Genomic DNA, 17,486 nt, shown 5'->3' with positions numbered 1-17,486 from the left:
CTTGCCCTGGTCTATGGTCAGCGTTTTGGAGCCTGAATTGATCTTCAGTGGAGTGTTTTCCTCGGGTTTTTTGCTGCCTGTCCCCAGCGCAGCACGCGGCTGCGGTGAGCAGTGTGTTTTTTGGAGGCTGGCTGGGCTAAGGCGAGTTGGATGGCAGCTTGGGCTTTTGCAATCATCTGACCCAACTTCCCGGAGCCCATCTCAGCCTTGTTGTGGTGCTTTCTTGGGACACTTGGAATGTGCTCCAGGGACAGCTGTTGTCCAGGCTGTTTGTCAGGTCGATGCCATGCTCAGACCGTGTGTCTGTTCCTGACCCAGGGGCTCTCTTTGTGCACAATCAGGGGCTGTCTGTGTTAGCACAAGCAGGATTGACAGCTCAGCAGGCACCTGCCTGTAGTTGTGATGCTGAGCAAAGCCACTTGTGGCTTGGAGACACTGTGACCTGTCTGGAAGTGCTGGAGAGAGACACTCCTCTCTCTTCCTTTAGGTTGTGAAATATCCCTTCGTGGTTTCCCTGTGTCACTGCTTGTGAATAAACTGCTTTAACCCCTTACATCAATACTTCATCTTTTTGCTTTTCCCTGTTGGGGCTTTGTGGTACCTTGTGCCAGTGAGCTTCCAGGGGTTGTGTTGGCTTTAATTCCCTATTTCAAGTGGTAGAAATTCTTGAGGGAACAGCTGAAGGGGGTAAAACACTTGGCCTGTGTTGAGGCAGTAGGTTGGAGACAGCTGGGTGTGTTGGCCAAAGCTGGAATTAAGAGGTAGGGCAAAGTGAAGAGGAGCAGGGCTGGAGGGCTTTGTGTGTCAGCAGGTAATGGATGGTCATGAGGTGGGGCCAGGCAGGCTTGGCTGAGCAGCACGTGGGTGAAGCCTGAGGGTGATGGCAGTCTCTGTGCTGAGCAAAAAAAGCATCATCAGCTGCTTTGGCTCCTGCCTGGAGTCACTGCAGCGAGGAGATGGTGACAACAGAGGGGACAGGGAGGTGGGCCAGTTGTGACTGTTGGAGGGATGGAGAAGCATTAGTTAGGAGGAAAAGGGCATCAGGAATGGCCAGGTGAAGGTTCAGAAGTGAAAGGAAACTCATTATTTACCATGCATAGTGGAGGAACATAGAAGGTCTCTGTGAATAGGGTGACAAAAGCACAAATCCTGCTCTCTGGCACAGGTCTGCAGCCTGGTGCCTGTCAGCAGCTGGGCTCAGGGACTTGTTGGTGAGTGCTAGCACCCAAAACAAGAAGTGTCTGTCTCTGACTGGGTGCTGTGCTCTCAGCGAGCAGCCATGCATGAGAGCTGCCTCTCCTGTGGTGCCAGCATCTGCCTTCCTTCCCCTCTGCTTTTAGAGAGGTCAGCCTCAGCTCCTGCAGGTGTAGAGGCAGGGCTTGCTGTGATGATCATCCCTGACATGAGTGGGGTGTAAACCTGCCTGATCCAAGCCCAAAAATCACCAGGAGATCCGATAGCTGCAGCTCAGCCTTGCCCTTGGGGAAAGCCCGAGGACAGGCGACAACGGGAAAACAAATCTGCCGACCACTGGAGCCTGCTGCTGGCAGTGAGAGACGCCTGTTCCTCCCGGGCTGCCTGCTGGCGTGGCTCCAGGCACAGCAGGCTCCTGTGTAGGTCACCCGTGTGCTCGCCGCCAGCTTTCCCCGTGTCCTTGTTGAGGAGGTGGAGGAGACGCGCGAGCCGAGGAGACGGCGTCCAGCCTACATCAGCGCTGGCATTTCTGTTCCCCATGGATGCCTTTTGACAGCCTGAGGCTTTGAGGGCCGTGACAGCGCCCAGCCTGAGCCATCAGCTCTTGCCTCTCTCCCCTCTCCAAGAAGAAGGACGAGCAGGAGGCCCAGGCTGGAGCAGGGAGGGTGCCTGCTGTTGCCGTCGCGGCAGCCAGCTGGTGTCCAGCCCAGCACGGCTCCTTCAGCCTGGTATCACACTGCTGACTTGCATGAGTCACAGCTGACTTTTTTTTTGTTTTTTTTTTCTTTCCCCCCCTTGTTTGGCTTGCAAGAAAGATCTGTTTTACATATAATACAGTAATCAGGGCTTGACATAAATAGGCAAATGTTATTGTCTGCATTGGGAATTGCACCTGCTGGCAGAGCAGTGGAGGCAGCCCATTATGCACCGGAGTCGATCATTTGTGCAATGAAGTACAACCACGGTTCTTGCTGTGTTCTTGTGCAAGTCTTTATCTCAGCGGCTGCGAGAGCACCAGCAGATGTGCCATCATCACCTTTGCAGTCTGTCCTCGCCCCAGGAGCCAGAGCAGCCTCTGTTCCTGCAGCTGTGGCTGTCCTCTCCCAGAGGGGTGAAGACCAAGATGTTCAGCTGAGATGTCCCTGCTTCTGTGCTGGCTGCATTACAAAGCCAAGCAGCCTTGTCCCTGAGTACTGAGGCTGCACATTCTATGCAGGACAGTCTGGCTCCCAGGATGTGCAGGATCCTGGATGAATGCCTGGACGTGCACAGCATCTGGCTCTTGTTTATGGACCTCCTTGCAGGAAAAGTGGCAGCAGTCTCACCGGCTGAGCAGGTATGAGCAGTGCTCCTTTGGACCAGAGGGACTTGCAGGACTGGCTGAACTATAGGTTGCTCATGTGGAGTCTGGGCTATAGCATGGTAAGATTTTTCCAATAATAATAATAATAAACAGAGCTTGTCTTGTTGGTGCTGGAATCTGGGCTTAGCTTAGCTAAAACAGATCCAGCACCTCTGAACCAGCTTAGGTGAGGGTTGGAAGAGGTGCTGTGCAAGGAGACAAAGCAGGAGACACACACGTTCTTTGTGGAGTGAAAAAGATGAGCACAAATCCTGTAGGAATGCCAAAATGTGCAGGATGCTGCGTGTGCAGGTATTTCTGCTGGGCCAGCACTGAGGGGCAGGGAGGACGTTAAGCTTAAGAGCATCAGCATTATAGCAGGAACAGGCAGATCGTGGGCTTTGCTTGCTGAGCTCAGTGAAAATGCTTGCTTGCTCTGTGCTAGAAATTGCTGTTTATTAGAAAAAAAAAATAAATAATTTTGTGTTGTGATTTACATTTTGCAGCTTAAGAGCAGGGGAAAAAAAAGATCCAAATTCTCCGAGTTGTGTTTAAAAGGGCTCCAAGCCTTATCCATTGGTTTGTTTGCCACATGATTGCAAATCTGAGGCTATAGATTTGCCTTCATCCTTCCACTAGCCAGCTACCATCCCAGACAACTACCCAACCAGTGCCTAAGTTCATTCCCAGGGATCATCTCATTAACAGGAGAATAGAAATTAGACTAGAAATTGGGGAAGAAAGGAGAAGTCTTAACAGAAGGATATGAGCTCACCATCACTGATACAGAGAGCATCCCCCCATACACAGTCTTCCCTTGCCTGTGGTCTTGCCCCACGTGGCAACATCCCTCAGCATCTCTCTATCCTCACCATGGTCACCCAGCTGGGCTCAGCTCCTGCTTGCCTTCCCACAGGTCAGGCAAAGCCCAGGGATGGGGAATGGTGAAGGGTTCAGAGGAACAGACAGTTCCCAGTAAGTGAATTCCTACCACCACCAGTCACAGTCTGGTTCCCTAGTAAAGATTCTGATAAGGAAGCTGGAATCCCTTTTAACTTCTGATCCATTCAGAGATAAGCTGGTTTAGACATAAACAAGCACTTCTGTCACCGGCCGCTCTCAGAAATGCAGCTGCAGACCTCTGCTTAGTCCCAGTGAGGTCCTGCCACACTCCCGGGGGAGTTACTTGGACAGCTGCATCCCCATCTGGAGGGAGAAGAGGATGACTTACTCTTTCTCCATGGTAAAAAAGTCTTGTGCACATCTCTATAAGCTTTGCTGTGAGAAGGAGAGGGGGAAAGATGTAAAAATAAGGAATGACGTCTTTCAACCTTTACCGGGTTTTGAGGTGAAGCGAAGTCACCTTCCTGGGCTGGTTTTCTCCACGGAGCCCTTGGAGATCATTTTTTACTCAAATTGGGAGAAACTAGAGCAGAACTGTGCTGAGAAAAGCATTTCTCTCAGGCCTCAGCACTGCTTGGAGGTAGGAGGAGGGTGAGGGCATCAGGGCTGTCCTGCACCCTGGCTCCCCTCCCTGCCTGGCATCCCCCAGCATTGGCACAGGGCTGGCAGAGAGACAGCAGCAGTGGGGCAGCAAAGCCCAGGCTGCAACACAGGGTCCAGCACAGCTTCATCCATGACAGCAGAAGCTGGCACTATTTCACTTAACCTTTTCTGGGTTATTGCATCTTCCCTTTGAGAGACTGGCTTTTTGGAGAGAGTTCCTGGCTTCTCAGTATTCTGATTAGCCCAGGCTGTCCCAGCCTCAAGACACCTCCCCTCTGCATGGGTTAAAACCTCTTCAGTGTCAGTGTCTCTTCTGATACCTCCTACAGCTCCTCATCTGTCAGGATGAGCATTCTCTTTTCAATGTTTTTGCTCTTCCTGCTGCTCTGTCCATCTATCTTGGGGGCCACCTGCCCGTTGTCCCCTGGCGCTTTGCGCTCTGCCTCCTGCATGGACTGCTGGGTGTAGTGCTGGTATGCAGGTGAGAAGTTGTGGATGGCATCCTGCACGATGTCCTGGGGGCTGATGGTCTCCTTCAGCCCACTCGAGATGCTCTGCATCGGGGCGAGGTTTGCTGCAAAACAGGGAGAGCAGGAGGGTGATGGGACAGCAGGCAGTGAATGAGCACAAGTGATCCAAGACACTTCTCCTTGGAAATTCGAGATCAGGGGCTCATTGTGGGCCACGTCAGCTTGTGATTCCAAGGAGAAGGAAGGCAATCCAAGCTCCATGTTCCAAAGGATAGATCCTCTCCAAGAGCATGTTGGTAAATACCACCATCCCCTAATCCTGCCCAGCCACACCAAGGTCTCCTTACCTGCCCCCTTGTTTTAGCTTGTGGGTGTCATGAGGGAAGAGGGAGAAGAAATGCATGGAGTACAGGGTAAAGAAATTCCTCTTGTGGCTTTTAGCATCCCATTAGTAATGGATACTAATAAAATAAGGGAAGTTTCCTCTTTCCTTAGTCATTGCAGAAAGGAAGAAGTGAGGAAGAGTTACCTGTTGAGTTTTCTTTCTTCTCCCTGTACACGTGGCAGGTGAATGCGTAGCGCAGGGCAATGGAAGCGAAGAACATTTCAATGCAGATGATGAAGTTCTGGTAGCCAGCAGCCACTGTCCCAGCTCCCACCTCCTTCCCATCGATGATCTGAACTTCAGGGATCACCCCACATTTCTCCAGGATTGCCAGCAGTGTCCCTGTGTGGGGGAAGGGAGAGGGATCAGTTCTGCTCCTGCACCCCTGATCCAGGTGGGGCTATGGGAGGAGAAGCCCTGGGCGTCCATGGTGGGACCCACCTTGCCAGAAGGAGAGGAAGATGACGGCCTTGATGGTGATGAACTTGAGGACCGGCTCAAACGGGCGCAGCAGGTCCATGGTGGCGAAGTAGAAGAGGAAAAGAGCATAAAGGGCCAGGCTGACAGAGAAGTTGTAGATGATGGTGATGTAAAGATATCCACTGTGGACACTGCAGACAAAGAGAGAGAGAGAGAGAGAGAGAGCTGCTGCCCTGCGCTGTGGGGAGCAAGAAAGTGCAGCTGGGGCCAAAGAAAGGTCAAATGTGGAAATGGAGGGTGCATAGCTTTGCTGTGGGGGAGAACACAGCCCAGGAGGGGGAGCAGGGCAGAGGTAACAGCTTCTCCTCTGCTGGTGGGACCTCATTTTATTAATTTTTTTTATTTATGATTTTATTTATTATGGCTCAGAGGAGTTTTGTCCCTTTATTGTTTGGAGGCAGCGAGTCTCTGTTCCCCAGCGCTTTGGGCTCACAGTGCTCTCACTATCCATGGAGCAGCTTCCTGGGGAGACTGGCAGGACACACTGAGATGGAGCAGGGATCCATCCTCTCCCATTCACCTCCCCCCACCCCAGCATCCTCACTTGAAGTCTCCATCGTGGTACTTCCCAAACGCCTGCAGGATGATGGTGACAATTGCCATGAGGGGTTTCACAATGCAGAACTGCAGTGTGGCCTGCACAGAGGAGAGACACAGTGTACCATGGGCAGCAGGACATCCCACTCCTCTGCTCCAGGGACACACTCAGAGGAGAAAGCAGAGCTCTGGGGTGAAATATGAACCAGCACAAGGTCTGCACATGTGAGGGAGTGGGGTTTCCAGAAGGCAGCTCTCAAAAGGCAGCATAGCCAGTCCAGGGTAGGGGACCAGAGGGCTTGGGGACAGACAGGTGACAGGATTCAGCCCACAGTGCAGTCCTGGGGAGTGAGACAGCATCCAGGATAACCTGGGACTGGACAGAGATGGCAATCTGAGCTCTGCAGTGGGAGGAGACCCTGACTCAGCAGTGAGTCAGAGGCAAGGACAGCAAGCAGCCTTGCTGCTGGCCAGATGCCAGCAAGCTGGTGACCTGCCTCCCTCAGAGGAAAAAAGCCTCCAAATACAGCATTTTAAGTGAATAATGAAGCTAAGCCCCATTGGCAGGGCAGTGGGGAAGGAACCTGCCTCCAGAGAACCCTCATCTGAGGGAAGTGGAGACAATGCTCCCCATGGGGTACCCACCTGCTTGCAGAAGCGCAGGAACCCGATGGAGTAGGACATACCCTGTAGGCAGCAGGTCCCATAAAAGCAGCTGGACCTGGAAGCAGAAGGAAAGGGGATGCCATTGGGGGTGCTGGGTGGGGAAAGTGGGTGGAGGAGGAACTCACAGGATGCTGGGACTTACGCAATGGGCTTCCCTCGGATCTCTGTCATGATGGTGCTCTCCCCGCCGAGGTACTCAAAGCACAGGCTCAGGAAGCTGTAAATCACAAAAGCTGCCAAGGCAAGGGCAGACAGGATCAGCAGGACTGATGGAAGTCCTGGAGGGGGTTGTTTCATCTCACATTTCTTCCTGCTCAGGTGTTTCCTCATCCAACCTGGCACTGCATCAAGATTTGGGATGCTGGTGGGTAGGAGCCCAGGGAGAGGAGCAGCAGGTCAAACCTATCCAACTTCCAAGTGGAGTCAGACACATTGCACTGTGTGCACAGAGTTCATGACGGGCACAGCAGCTCCTCTGGGCACACACAGTCTATCCAAGGACCATCTGCATGGAACTACCTCAAAATTGCTAAGGGGCAGCACAAATGGCTGGTGGCCAGCAAGCAGTGGGTCCTGGACAGTTTTCTTGGACATCCCCACCACTTATTTTTTTTATACACCAAACCTGAAGAAATGCAAATACCCAAATGGACCAAGGTAGAAAAACATCCTTAACCCTGACAAGTTTCCTTTGCACTTCAACACACCCCAACTGCCCAGTTTCTTGGGTGTATCTGCCTCGTGTTTTAGAGAAGCTGTACTTCTACCTCACAGAAAACCTCTTTCCCAGGAATGTGGTGCTGGGGTCCCTCCAAGCCTGTGTCTGAAAGGCACCAGCTTATGTTTGTGTGTGGAGCATCCCCTCCCTGATGCCGACAGAGAAGGAAAAGGAAAACTTCTTCATGGAGGAAGGGAGAGTGGGAAGCAAAAGCAATGGAGATTTGGTACTTTAAGATGCTCCAGAGACAGGTCAGCAGGATGAGAACCCTGCTTTGCCTTCAGCCTGCCTGCTGAGCAGGTGCTGTGCTCACCTTCGTAGCAGTCCCGTACCGAGTCGAAGTAGACGTAGTACTGGTGGCTGCCGAGGAGGAGGAGGCTGAGCCAGGAGTCGAAGGCGTAGACAGGCACGATGAAGAGGATGCGGATGATGTAGCGCTGCTCCTTGGGGATGGTGTAATTCCTCAGGTGTGTGTAGATCTGCAGAGTGCCCAGCAAGCAGAGCTGTGGCTGACAGAGGTCAGGATGGGAACCCCCAAGACACAGGGGTGCTGTGCTAACCCTCCTCTCTGAGGTGAGAGCCCTGCCAGCCTTCCACCACAGAGAACACACACAACAGGCTCCATCCCAGTCCCTGGGCTCACCCCTTGCATGAAAACGTGGAAATGAGGTTCCTTCCCTGGGCTGTGTGAGGAATGTACCCTCTCCTGTGCAGCCCCATCCCAGTGCTTGGAGACAGCTGCTTGCCCCAGGGCTGCCTTCAGCAGCAGCACAGACCTGCACAGCCCCCTAAACCGTGCCCACCCAGGGAATGCCTCAAGACAGCTCGTGCTGGGCACCCCAAACACGCCAAATGCCCCACTGGGTGTTGCTTCTGGGCAGTGCCAATGCCCTGCAGCCTCTCCTGGCTCTGGCAACCACCTGGGGAGGGTGTGGGCAAAGTCCATCCTTGTGAGCTGCCAGCAGCAGGCTCCTGACAGCGGGGATATCACCTCTGGGCAGCAACAGGAAGAAATACTTACCCAGAGCTGAGCAATTTGCAATGGACTTGGGGGCAATCAATAATTTTCTCTCATGTCAACCCCTGTGCTGAGCCCCACCTCTGCTGCAGCCCGTACCTGGTGGAAGGTGACGATGAGTGCAGACCACACGAAGATGCCAGAGATGACCTGTGCTGCTGTGGTGGTCAGGAAAAGCTGCTGGCCCTCCTGGGAGGTGTTGTGGGCAGCCGTGAGCAGGGCAACAGCTGAGAATGGTGGGGCTGAGGCCAGCCTGGCTGCTGTGCCAGGCTCCAGCGTGCCAGGTGCCACGGGAGGGGGCACAGCACGTGTGGCATTACTCATCTGCAGGGAGGGAGAGGGAAGGGGAGTGGTGCAGGACAGGGAAGGTCCCAGCAGATTTTCCAGCCCACACAACATGTACAAACCTCCTGTGAGGTTTATCTCCTCCCCAGGGTGTCCTTCACCCAAACCAGCCCCTTTGCCCGCTTCTCCCAGCAGGAAAATGCAAATATCCCTCAGGAGCAGACCCTCTTTTCCCTGAGGAGGTCTATGCAGTTCCCATGTCTCCCAAAATACACACCTCTTCTCCTTCCCAGCTTTGCTCCTTGCTTTCTCAGGAATCACTCCCACTTGAAAGGGAATGGTCTGTGCATCTTTTCCATCAGAAAACAGAGACTTAAGGGTTAAACCAATCCCTCACCCAGGACAATAAAGAGTCCCTTACCAACAAGCCATCAGGACACTTTTCTCATCTTCCTTGGGAGCCCAGAAAACACCAAGTCCCCCCCCAAATTTGGCTCCTTTTATCCTGTGTGACCTACTGGGGGAAAGCCTGGGGCTGCCCAAGAAACAAGACATTTGGTGTCACCCACATTCTTCACTCAGTTATTTTGGGATTGTGGGGGTGTCAGTGTGCCAGTAGTGCCAACCCCAAGACCTGAAGGACAGCCAGCAGTTCCTCCTGCACCCAAATTAAGCACAGGGGAGCAAGCCTGCCATGCCAGAGGCAGAGCTGTGGCATCTCCCTGCTCGCTGTGTGCTCCTCAAAGCTGGCTGCCCCAAGGCACTGAGCATTCCTGGTGCACAGGGCGGCTGGGCATACGGACACCGTGTACCCTGTGGTTACAGACAGCAAGGACCAACCTAATAATAAGCAATTATTTATAGGGCAGCTTCATATCTCAAGGCCAACAGATGCATAAACTGCCATGTTTGGGTTTTCTTTCTGTTAATCTACGGAAAGCTGCTTTTTCCCCAAGTATAACAATAGTGGTTTAAAAACCCAACAACCTGCAAGCTGAACTCTAACAATATAGATGCTTCTCAGTGCATTGTTAATAAACAAATATTTTAGCTGGTGGGTAACTATCGCCTGGAGTAAAACTGTAAGCGTGAACAGGAGAGAAGCACAAAAATATCTGCCACAGATAAGAGTGGTAGGGAATGACCTCGGTCCAATTAAACACTGAAAACAAACCAAAGCAAGAGCTGACCCTGCGGCTCCCTGTTCTGCCCTCTCACCGAACCCCAACCTCACAGGAGAGCAAACTCAGCTGGTGTCAGATCAACAGCCCTAAAAATACCTTTCCCCGGCTCTGGCAGTCGGTGTAAGCGGAGATGCCCGGGCAGCAGCTGGCGCGGCCCCAGCAGCTCACCCCGAGTACCTGCGCTGCGAGAGGGGGAGCGGGGCTGGGGCTGGAGCTGGCTGCGGGGACAGCAGCGGGGCCGATAGTGTTACACAGCCCCAGGGAGCCCGCTCCTCCTCCCCGACACCGGCCTGGGCTCCTGCCCCGGCCCGCAGGGAAAAGGATCCCGGGAAAGCCAGGGCGGGAGCTGGTCTTTGGACAGGCTTGGATGCTGCCGGACCTGCCTTGTAAACATTAACAGGAGGACAGAGATAGCTCGTGGCACAGGGAAGGAGATAAGAGTCCAGCTGTGCCTTGCTCCCCAATCACTCTTCACTCTTTCTGGGGGCTGCCCTGCTGCTGGCCGGGGTAAATGGCTGCATTTGGCCACGCTTCGCCTCTGCCAGAGCATCATGACAGAGCAGGAAAACTCACTCTTGAAAAGCTCACTCTGGAAAGCTCACTCTTTCTAGCTGTGTTTTTCTAGTCACTTTTTAAATGATCCAGCTTACTCCCCAAGACACGGCAGAGAGCTGTGCTCCTCACTAGATCCATTTATTCTGTTTTCAACCACAGATGCTTGGCCCAAGACATCCCATCTCCTATTAACTTTCCCAGCCATCGCACAGTGGCACCGACAGCCAGTCCTGGCAGCCTCCCCGACATTGTCACACTCTGAACATTGCAGAACAAGTCATTAAAAGCAAAAGCCTCGGTGCCGCTCACAGACAGGGCTCCCAGCTCCACAGGTAATTAGATCCCGGCCGTGCAAGGTAGTCAGGCTATTCAATGCAGTTAGAGAGCCATTTGCTTCCAAAACAAAGGCGGCAAGGAGACACCGGGAATAATACCAGCTGCAAAATTCAGCTCCTCGATGGGACTGAGCCATATCCAGTCTGTTTTCAGACACCTTGCAGGTAGCTGCCATACAGTGTCTACCTGTTACACGCACTCTCTGGGATATTAGAGATGCTAAGCGAGAACTGAAAAGATAAACTGAGCAGCGAAGCTTGTGTTCAGGGAGGCCACCTGCAAATGGGGCTTTTCACCTTGCCAGGATTCCTCTCCATCTGCAGGCTGCCGGAGGAGTCCAGACTCCCAGCTCACATCCCTCCCTGTGTCCTGCAGCACTTAGGACAAATCCCCACCTCAGTGGCAGCCCTCTGTGGGGCGAAGCAAGTCAGCAGGGAAAGGTGAGCCCTCGCAGCCCCCCAGCAGCACCTCTGAGATCCCTGACCCACATCCCGGGGAAGGGAGCATCCAGGCTTAGCCCCACCAGAGCAGGAGACATGCCTTTCCTCCTGATTGCTGTCAGGTAAAGCCAGGACACTCGGGTTATTCACGGGACCAGCCTCTCCGCACCACCATCAGGCCACTCAGGGGGAAGGACCTACAGCGCACAGCCACAAATCGCGGCCGGGCAGCATCGAGCCCTCTCTAAAGCCCATCTGCAGGAGCGGATGACGCAGGCACAGGGCTCTTAGCGGCGGCTCTGCCCTCCCAGCGGCTCGCACAGGTGCTCAGAACCAATGGCTGGGTCAACCCCGATTTGTGGTGTTTCCCCCGGCTGCTGTGCACCCCCCAGAGCCCCACTCACCCTTTGGGGCTGCTCCGGGAGGGAGTCTGGCTGCCGTGCACCTGCCGTGCATCCCCCGCGCCCTCCTCCACCTGCACCGCTGCAGACTCCTCCTCCGGACACCGTCCCAGCCCTGCCCGCCTGCTGGCCGCGGGCCCTGCCACTGCCCCGCTTGCTTACCCTCGCTGCTCCCTGGCTCCCACCAGCACCCCGCTTTTGCTACCAGCGCCCCACTCTCCCTGCCAGCCCCCAGTGGCTCTTGCTGTGGCCCGGGCTCGCCGGTGCCCCTCTTACCTTACCCGCACCCCCTGGCTGTGCCCGGCTCACCGTGCCAGCGCCCTCCCTGCGCCCCGGGCCCCGCGGGAGCTGGAGCAGCAGGTCGGGCTTTGTCTCCCGCAGAAAAGCCACCCAACTTACCTTTCCAGTCCGCCGTGCTTGGCACCCACGCCCGGAAAGCAAACACGGATGGAAAGCCGCGGCCCGACGCCGCTGCCCCCCGCCCAGCGCACGACGAGGGCAAGAGCTCTGCCTGGGTGGCAGAGGCAGCTTTCCCTCAAGCGGGAATTAATCCCCACCTGGAGGAGAGCGATGACTAAAAGGCAGGCAGCTGGTGGCACCTTGTGCCTGTTGTTTGAGCAGGCCTTCCCCTTGGTTTATTGTGCAGCAGAGAGGAGCAAAGTCGAAGGACCAATTGCTCGTGCTCTAATTTATGGCACGTGGAAAGGCAGCAAGGTAAGTCTGTCCTGGCTCTGAGCATCAAATCAGAGAGGTTTCCATGACCTTTCCTCACCCACTGTCCTATGCAGACCAGGTGGCACATATAGAGCCAGGAAATGAAGGTACTTAACTTGTGCCTGGCCTTCAGGCAGTAACACTCAGTTCTCTGGGGCTCATACAGTGGTATGCCACTGTATCACCACAGTGGAAGATGCAATTTCCATCCAATTTGCTGATTCATGCATGTTGTCCTCAAGCTGCTGGAGCTACGGACACAGTAAGAGCCTCAGTTTTGTGTCAGGAGAGAATCCCTACTAGCAAACCAAAATTGACAATAACTAATTCCACATGTCTCTCTCAGCCTTCCTAGACAAAAAAAAGGGAAGTGTAAAAGAGGAAAAATTTATAGCTCTGACAGATGCGAATCTTTGATTCTTGGAAGCACAGTTTAGAAAATTATTTTTAGATGAAGTTTCTTGTCAAGGGCAGCTGGAAGCCTGCAGTGTTTGAACGTATTTTTAAAAGAGAGTTTCATTTCTCATAATCCCTTTAAATGCTGTAAATAACTCTTACTTCAGAGAAAAGAGTCCTTTCAAATCCATTTTCTGCTTTTCTGCTTCTAGGGGATTTTTTAGCAGCAGAATGACCTGGCAGCTGGATCACCGTGGTGGGGCAGGCACAGGCTCTGTGCTGATTCTGCTGTACCAACTGGTCTTAGCACAACTCCTCCCTGCCCAGAATCCAAGACCTGGCCTCCGTCTGTGCTGTCAAGTTCATAAGTGACAAAAGTGTGTAACAGCTCACTTAAAAATTTACTACTTGTTGTTGTTTATTACAAGAGGTAAAAACAAATGTGCTTTCCAAGCAAAAGGCAAAAGTTTGGCTATTAATCTTTGTATCAGCTCATACAACATAATCTGACACCTTCTGGAAATGACTTGGCAGAAACAACCCTGTGTAACCCCTCAAACCATCTGTCCCCACGTCTCCTAAGACAGATGCTCATTGCAGGTGATCAGCCTATGGATGTTCTGTTTCTCCAATGTGCTGGTACCATGTAATCCATTGGCAGAGATTATTTTCTTACCGCTATTTTGGGTTCCTGTCTTCTGCCCTGACATCAGCTTTCATGAAATTTGCAGAGCATCATGATCTGCCTCTCTTTAAAATCAGAGTGAAAGTAGAAAATGAATTCAGACTATATCCAATAAATGAATGGACATAAGGACAAAAGCAGCCATCTAGGACTCATTTCCTAAAAAAAGGCAAGAAAACCTTTCCCATTATACAACTGTTGATTTTTTTTACCAAGGCTTGTATTTCAGTTGAAGTGATTCTCAAAGAGCAAAAAAGAAAACAGGTAAAATTTGATTTGTCAATGTTTCTTTTATTCCCTCTGCACTGGGTGTTCCCCCTTTGTGGTATGGCACAGCTACAGAGCTCGGCATCTGCTGCTCCTCAGGACACATGTGCAGAGCCGAGCCCTTTCCCAAATGACCCACCCAACATGATAAAAGTAGCACTCCTCTCCTGTGTTGAGACAATTGCTCTCGTCTCACCACTGTCTATATGGACTTGCAAACCTGTCCCAGTAATAAAACCCACAAACGTTCTACACAGTAGAGAAAAATTCATGAAATTCCTCAGGACGTCCAAAACCACCACAAAGACATTCCATCATTTTCATTTCTAGTCCTTTCAACTAGGTGGTGATGAGTCATGGGCTCAGGATCATTTCCTTGAATCCAGATGGCACAACTTCACCACACTTGGCAACTTCGGATCACTTCTCGTAGGGCCTGTATTCCTTCCATGGTTTTGTCCTTTAGAGCCATGGCGAGGAGAACAGGTTTGTTCCCGGCTTCCTGCGACACAAACGCCACCAGGTTTTTGGCACAGACATGAACGAGGGGCTGAAAAGCAAAGGGATACAGATGTACACTCCTGCAGATGGGAGAGTTCTCCTGCAGGAGTTAGGAGAGGAAGAGCTCTGGGGTGACGTGGAGAATCTGCTGATCCTGGACTCAGACTGAGCAGTTCCAACATGGTCAGCAAAGGCAAGCCATGGGACAGGGAACTTCAGAAAACCCTGTCTCAACCAGCTTAAAAGGGAAGAGTTTGGTCCCATGAGTGTGCCAGCCACCCACACCACCCTGAAACAACTTTACTGGAGCTGCACTTGAACTGAGTTCAGCACTGTCTGGGAAACTTGGAAACTCAGTACAGAGAATCTTTCCTTCCATAATCCTCCCACCTGAACTATGGCACCAGTGTTAAATGACATGAAATGCTGTGGATCCAAATGCCTTTATTTCCTTCACAGCCAGGTTTCTAAAGAAGGCTGCAAGTACAGTTTTTTTGTTTAAAAACTTGTTCTGAAGAGGGGATGCTCCACTGACAAGCTCTGAAAAAAAGCTGTTATTTTTGTAATTCCAAGAAATCCCCAAATGGTGTTACAGACAAAGTTTTTGTATGCCTGGTGTTACAGACATGTTGCTTCTTATTTTAATAGAATCATGAAAAGCTAAGAAATAAGTAGTGAGGCTAAAGGAGGCAAAAAACTGATATAACCTTTTCCATGAGCTTTCTTTAACAAAATAGATCAGAACAGCATTGACCATTCCACTTGGAAGGCACCTACAATGACATCCAGGCCAACTGCCTGACCAACTCACAGCCCAGGTTAAAACATTATTCAGGGGATTGTCCAAATGGCTCTTAAACACTGACAGGCTCAGAGCATCAACCACCTCAAGCCTGTTCCAGTGTCTGACCACACTCTTGGTGAAGAGGTGTTTTCTCATGCCCAGTCCCAACCTCAGCCAGCACAGCTTTGAACCACCCAGCTTGCTGAGGGTTTATTTACACCCAGAGCTGTGCATTTGTCAGAAGGATGAGTTTGCTTGATTTTAGCTGCTGTTTGGAAATGTGCAACATCCCAAAGAATGATGTTAGCAGTGACAAGCAGGAAAGCAGCAAACTAGTGGAAGTCTTCTCTTGAACTTTAGATCAGTTAGTTAAAATTATTTAAAAATAGAATGGAACAAAGTAAACATAGCACTTCCCATTTCCAAATAAAACCCAAATAAGCTTGGGGATGGAGGTGGTCAGCATTTGCAGATATCAAAGCAGAGAAAGCAAAATATCTCCCAAAAAGGGAAGGCTATTGCTCAAGAAAAAGAACTCCACAAGGGGAAGTCATGGATAGAATCAGGAACTTGTGCTGCTATAGCTTGTCTAGTTAAAGCTAGCAAGTAATATGTGATAGCTTCAACCCTGATGGAAAGCTTCATAATCTTGTAGCTCTGTAACTTTCTGTTTTAATGTTTGACCAGTTGACGCTTTTAGAAACACATTTGCTTCTGCTTTCTCTCTAGCTTTGTGAAATGGTCGATAAAAACCTCATTTTGTTGAAGCAAAACAAATTAAACTTTATCAAGGGAAGGTGCTGGCAGACACACTTGGGAGAGGGCAACTAAAGTCCATTATGAGGCTGGCATAGACAGGGGAGGATGGGGGTGGGAAAACAGACCTGAAAAGGAAAACAAACTCACTGGAACAGAAACCCAAAAAGGTTATCAATGGCTGCATATTTAATCTTGCAACCCTTAAATCAACAGAGCTTTATCAAACTTTCCATAAACATGCAGAAGCAATCCATATCCTGTAGGATAAAAACAACAGAACGCCAAACCACTCACGGCTAGTTAAACTTTTATGTCCAAGAGCAGACGAGCACACATACTTTTCTGATGAGCCCCTCTTTTCCTCATTTTAAAATTAATCTTATCACTATTCAAACACTGCTTAACTGCTGTGATTCATCAACTCCCTGGCAGCTTGCACGGCCCCACCTACCACATTTCCCCCTTATCCTCGCTGCCTCTGCGCTTCGTATCCGCTCTCACCTCACCTCATCCTTGCCCAGCAGCACCTTGGTGGTGAGCGAGGGCCTGCCCACGTTGTCGCCGATGGTGTTGGGGTCCACGTAGACGATGGTGCCCATCTTGCCGTACTGTGTGACCACCACGAGCACCGAGTTGGAGAAGGCCGTGCACACCACCTCGGTGGGCACCCCGTGCACCACCTCCTCTCGCTGCTTGGACGTCACGATGGGACTCGCTTCCATCGCTTCCGAAAAAGAACAGAACAACAACAACAGTGTGACAACATTAGATTAAAAACATGCGCCACGAGCTACAGAAAGACTGAATCATTCCCGTAACTTGAAATACCCACGGTTAAGTTAATTTCAGTGCAAACCCGCACCCCTGACTGGGGGGGACTTCGCAGCCCCGCAGCGATGGCATCACTGCCCCGCATGGCCCCGCTGCCTCCGACAGGGCCCCCGCTAGCGCGGATAGCTGGTACCGAGGGGGAAACCTCGAGCCCTGCTTTTCACCCCGGCTCCACCAGGCTTTTCCTCAGAGAGAGACATGGAGACAGGGACACAGCCATCCCCATTCCGCCGGGCCGCGGCCCTCACCGCCCCTACCCGCGCCAGCCCCGCCGCGCCGACGCTCTCCGCCCGGGCCCGCCCCGCCGTGGCGGAAGCGGCGCCTTTCTTTTCCTTTCCTTTCCCATCCCTCCCTCTCTCCCTCCCGCAGCCGGCGGGGGGTGATGGCGCAGGGCGGCCGCTGCCCTCACGGGCTGTCCCCTCCCCTTCCCTTCCCTCCGCGCCGCCGCCATTACCCGCCGCGGCAAGACGCCATGTCCGGCCCCCCCGCGCTCTCCTCACGGTCGCTCGCTGGCTCCGAACAGAGCTGCCGCACCCGGACCCTCCTCCGAGGATGAACTCCTTCCCCCGGGGATGAACCCCTTCCCCCGGGGATGAACCCCTCTCCCGGGAGGGATCCCCTTCTCCGGGGATGAACCCCTTTCTCCGGGGATGATCCCCTTCCCCCGGTCCGGTCTCCACGCCTGGTTTCTCCCCGTTGCACGCCGAGAGTTGGGGAGGACTCCCAGGCAGGACCCCCCTGCTCCATGAGGGGGTGGCTGTAAGGGGACAGGTGACCCTGGGGACACAGAAGCGCTGTGAATATTGGTTTTCCCTCCGTTTCCCCATGGGGTACGGTCATTTCCAGTACTGGGTTTTGTTAGGCCACGCTCTAAGACCCCGAGTGTGCTTTCCCATCTTAATAAAAATGGCTTATGAAGGGGGCTTGTGTGAAAGAGAACTTTTTACATAGACAAACAGAGCTAGGGCAAAGTGAATGCTTTTAAACTTAAAGGGAAGAAATGTATATTGGCTGTTAGGACTTAGACTTCCC

General features: G+C 52.3%; 2 protein-coding genes across 5 annotated transcripts; both read right to left on the bottom strand.

Annotated features, from left to right (window-relative positions):
- Positions 1-4,365: 4,365 nt before the first annotated feature.
- On the bottom strand, positions 4,366-11,214 carry TMEM184A (transmembrane protein 184A). Its single transcript, XM_058035704.1, has 9 exons — positions 11,200-11,214; positions 8,416-8,640; positions 7,612-7,777; positions 6,723-6,813; positions 6,560-6,635; positions 5,922-6,013; positions 5,339-5,508; positions 5,042-5,239; positions 4,366-4,616 (listed from the first exon to the last, which is right to left on the bottom strand). The coding sequence occupies exons 1-9, from the start codon at positions 11,212-11,214 to the stop codon at positions 4,366-4,368; spliced, it is 1,284 nt and encodes a 427-aa protein (XP_057891687.1).
- Positions 11,215-13,582: 2,368 nt separating this feature from the next.
- PSMG3 (proteasome assembly chaperone 3) lies at positions 13,583-16,989 on the bottom strand. 4 transcript variants are annotated; one of them, XM_058035509.1, is made up of 3 exons: positions 16,909-16,989; positions 16,130-16,347; positions 13,583-14,129 (listed from the first exon to the last, which is right to left on the bottom strand). In XM_058035509.1, the coding sequence occupies exons 2-3, from the start codon at positions 16,343-16,345 to the stop codon at positions 13,977-13,979; spliced, it is 369 nt and encodes a 122-aa protein (XP_057891492.1). In that variant the 5' UTR covers positions 16,346-16,347; positions 16,909-16,989; the 3' UTR covers positions 13,583-13,976. The 4 variants fall into 4 exon arrangements, with proteins under 4 accessions (XP_057891492.1, XP_057891488.1, XP_057891491.1 ...); XM_058035505.1 differs by lacking the exon at positions 16,909-16,989 and adding an exon at positions 16,712-16,765; XM_058035508.1 differs by lacking the exon at positions 16,909-16,989 and adding an exon at positions 16,486-16,696.
- Between the last annotated feature and the right edge of the window lie 497 nt (positions 16,990-17,486).

Source organism: Melospiza georgiana, chromosome 16 (assembly GCF_028018845.1).
Source record: "Melospiza georgiana isolate bMelGeo1 chromosome 16, bMelGeo1.pri, whole genome shotgun sequence".
NCBI lineage: Eukaryota > Metazoa > Chordata > Aves > Passeriformes > Passerellidae > Melospiza > Melospiza georgiana.
Note: the sequence above shows the minus strand (reverse complement) of the source record. Positions and strands in the feature narration are given on the sequence as shown.